The sequence below is a fragment of the Centroberyx affinis genome, unplaced genomic scaffold (genome assembly GCF_046629955.1).
Source record: "Centroberyx affinis isolate AG114_WGS23_722 - 3 ecotype Tasmania unplaced genomic scaffold, CSIRO-AGI_Caff_v1 ptg001826l_1, whole genome shotgun sequence".
NCBI classification, from domain to species: Eukaryota; Metazoa; Chordata; class Actinopteri; order Beryciformes; family Berycidae; genus Centroberyx; species Centroberyx affinis.
The window spans coordinates 99,109-102,483 of NW_027280208.1; the positions used below are offsets into that span (position 1 = coordinate 99,109).

General features: G+C 43.0%; 1 protein-coding gene across 1 annotated transcript; it reads left to right on the forward strand.

Moving 5' to 3' along the window:
• Positions 1–668: 668 nt before the first annotated feature.
• On the forward strand, positions 669–2,940 carry LOC139652555 (E3 ubiquitin-protein ligase TRIM39-like). The gene has a single exon (XM_071529663.1). It carries the CDS (start codon positions 964–966, stop codon positions 2,509–2,511), a length of 1,548 nt encoding a protein of 515 aa, XP_071385764.1. The 5' UTR covers positions 669–963; the 3' UTR covers positions 2,512–2,940.
• Positions 2,941–3,375: the final 435 nt, after the last annotated feature.

Sequence of the window (3,375 nt, forward strand, 5' to 3'; positions counted from 1 at the left end):
AACGGTTGATTTTTTCTGAATTGAAGTTTTGGCTCTATGAAAATTTGGTTATTATGTAATAAGCAATGCCCCCTTTTATCAATCATGACCAAATTTCAAAACTTTTTGCATTTGTGGTACCCACTAGTGGTAGAGCTCAAAATGCTTTTTTTGATCATGCTCAAACAACACTCCTCTACATGTGTTTCACATTTTGGTTTGATTAGGTGAATGGTCAATGAGATAAATTAAAAATGGGGGAAAATCCATATATTGAAAGTGATACATGGGTTGGACTCAGCACTTTCCAAAGAACCTAGAAGAAGTTTCTCTCTACAACAAACGGTTCAGCCACCACGTGGCCAACTGATGTAGTTTTTGTTGCCTGAGTAGTGGGGGGCCATAGGAGACCACCTGCCAAATATGGGTGCTGTAGGACTTATGGTTTCTGAGCTGCAGACACTTTTAGCGGAGAAAAAGAAACAAAGAAGAATGCGAGGTACTGCAACTGGTATGGTTAGCTATGATCTGAATAGTAATAGTATGTTTGGAATGAAACTTGCCCCAGGTCTATTACAGTAAACAGCTGAGCATTTAGGAGAAATGGCCTGACAAAGCTCCGCCCATTATTTGAATGAACTGCTATACTGATAAACCAGGAAACAAAGGTTGTCATTCTTCCACTCCTCACTGATAAGACACACACGCCGAGAGACAGTCGATAAGATTCAGCTTCAGACCAAACCCACGACTTCCACTGAGGGAGGACAGCTACAGGAGGGAATACTGGGAATACTGGGAATACTGGAATACTGCCACTGCAACCTGCTGCTGACTCCTCACACTGAATGGGAGTTTTAGAAGAACCATGACTCAAAGTGAAAATAACTTTCAGGGAAATTTCTAGAGGAGGGAGTGTCACCACGACTGACTGACTTGCTGTTTGACCCGTCTGCCCGGTCTGTTTTTAGCTTCAGAGAGAAAATGGCTTCCAGATCAGAGGAGGATCTCTCCTGTCCCGTCTGCCATGACATCTTTAAAGATCCTGTCCTCCTGTCATGCAGCCACAGCTTCTGTAAAGCCTGTCTGCAGAGCTGGTGGGCAGAGAAACAAATACACGAGTGTCCACTTTGTAAGAGAAGATCTTCAAAGACTGAACCTCCTCGTAACTTGGTGTTAAAGAACCTGTGTGAGGGTTTCTTACAGGAGAGAGATCAGAGAGCTTCAGCCGGGTCCGAGCCTCTCTGCAGTCTGCACAATGAGAAACTCAAGCTCTTCTGTCTGGACCATCAGCAGCCAGTGTGTCTCGTCTGTCGTGATTCAGAAAAACACACCAACCACAAAATCAGACCCATCGACGAAGCTGCGCGGGATCACAAGGAGGAACTCCAGAAATCACTGAAGCCCTTAAAGGAGAGACTGGAGCTCATTAATAAAGTTAAAGGAGAGTGTGATCAAACAGCAGAACACATTAAGGTCCAGGCCCAACAAACAGAGAGGCAGATTAAGGAGGAGTTTAAGAAGCTTCACCAGTTTCTACAAGAGGAAGAGGAGGCCAGGATCTCTGCACTGAGGGAGGAAGAGGAGCAGAAGAGTCAGACGATGAAGGAGAAGATCGAGGGTCTGAGCAGAGAGATAGCAGCTCTCTCAGACACAGTCAGAGCCATAAAGAAGGAGCTGAGAGCTGAAGACATCTTGTTCCTGCAGAACTACAAGGCTACAGTGGAAAGAGTCCAGCGCCCCCTACTGGATGATCCAGAGATGCTCTCAGGAGCTCTGATAGACGAGGCCAAACACCTGGGCAACCTGAGCTACACAGTCTGGGACAAGATGAAGAAGACAGTCTCCTACACTCCTGTGATTCTGGACCCAAACACTGCCGATCCAGAACTCATCCTGTCTGAAGATCTGACCAGTGTGCGATGGGGAGAGAGACAGCAGCTTCCTGAAAACCCAGAGAGGTTAACAAAGGTATGCTCTGTCATGGGCTCTGAGGGCTTTAACTCAGGGACTCACAGCTGGGATGTTGAGGTTGGAGACAGTACAGACTGGGGAGTGGGTGTGGTAGCAGAGTCTGTCCAGGGGAATGAAGATAAAGAGTCTGGATGGGGCAGAGGGATACAGCTCAGTGATGGTAAATACATCGTACTCTCTTCATCAGATAGAAACAAACGTCTCCCAAAGAGGAAGAAGCACCAGAAGATCATCAGAGTGCATCTAGACTGGAACAGAGGAAAGCTGTCATTCTCTGATCCTGACACTAATACACACATTCACACCTTCACACACACTTTCACTGACAGGCTGTTTCCATTCATTTATACTGACGCAGAATCTGCTCTGAAGATTTTACCAGCGAAGGTCTCTGTAACAGTGGAACATGATGATGATGATGAAAGTGATGATGATGATGATGATGATGATGATGACAATGATGATGAACGTGATGATGATGGTGATGATGATGATGATGATGATGATAGTGATGATAGTGACGATGATGATAGTGATGATGAAGATGATGATGATTAAGATGGCGATTATGATGATGATGATAGTTATGATGATGATGATGATTAAGATGATGATTATTACGATTGTGGTGATGATGATGATGATGATGATGCTGATATTCACAATATGGCTATTTGTCAATATCATGCAGCTTTATTTCCATTCTGTTCACTTCTTTATCATCAAAATCATTCTGTGTCACAGGAATATTTGTTCCATCTATTATCTGAGTTCTGTGACCTCTGACCTTTGACCTCCTTCCTATTTGTTGCTTGTAATGTTGCTGATATAGGAATTGAAGCTGATTCTGCTGTTGTACTCTATAAGTTGCTTTGGACATGAGAATCAGATACATGAATAGAATCTAAAATATAAAGTAATGATTTCCTGCTATAGAAATGTAACATGTTGTAATCACTGCCTGTTACCTTTGGATTACTTGGACTCTGAGATCAATAAAGAATGACGTTAAATGTTTCTGTAATGTGAGTTGTATTGATTTACAGCCATGACTAAGCATTATTTCATCCTGTGTAGAATGATGTCAAAACCTCATAGTTTTATATTCCTGCAGCACTTCTCTATTCATGATCATTCTAGGGTCACAAGAATATGTCTATCTACTGTTGGCCTCCCAGTCGCTCATTGTTGATGCAACTTTTTCTCAGATAAGTGTCTGGTACAGAAAACTTTATCATTTCATTGTAACCACATTGTTGAGGTTATTCACTACAGCCAAACATTCTGCTGGAGAATATGTCCCTTGTTGTTGACAGTTCATGAATGATAGGAAAGGACAAGCCTGGATTTAAACTCACAATCCTCCACATGAGAGGCTGCTGCTTTACCTACTGAACCAAACTCCTGTTACAGCTATACTGT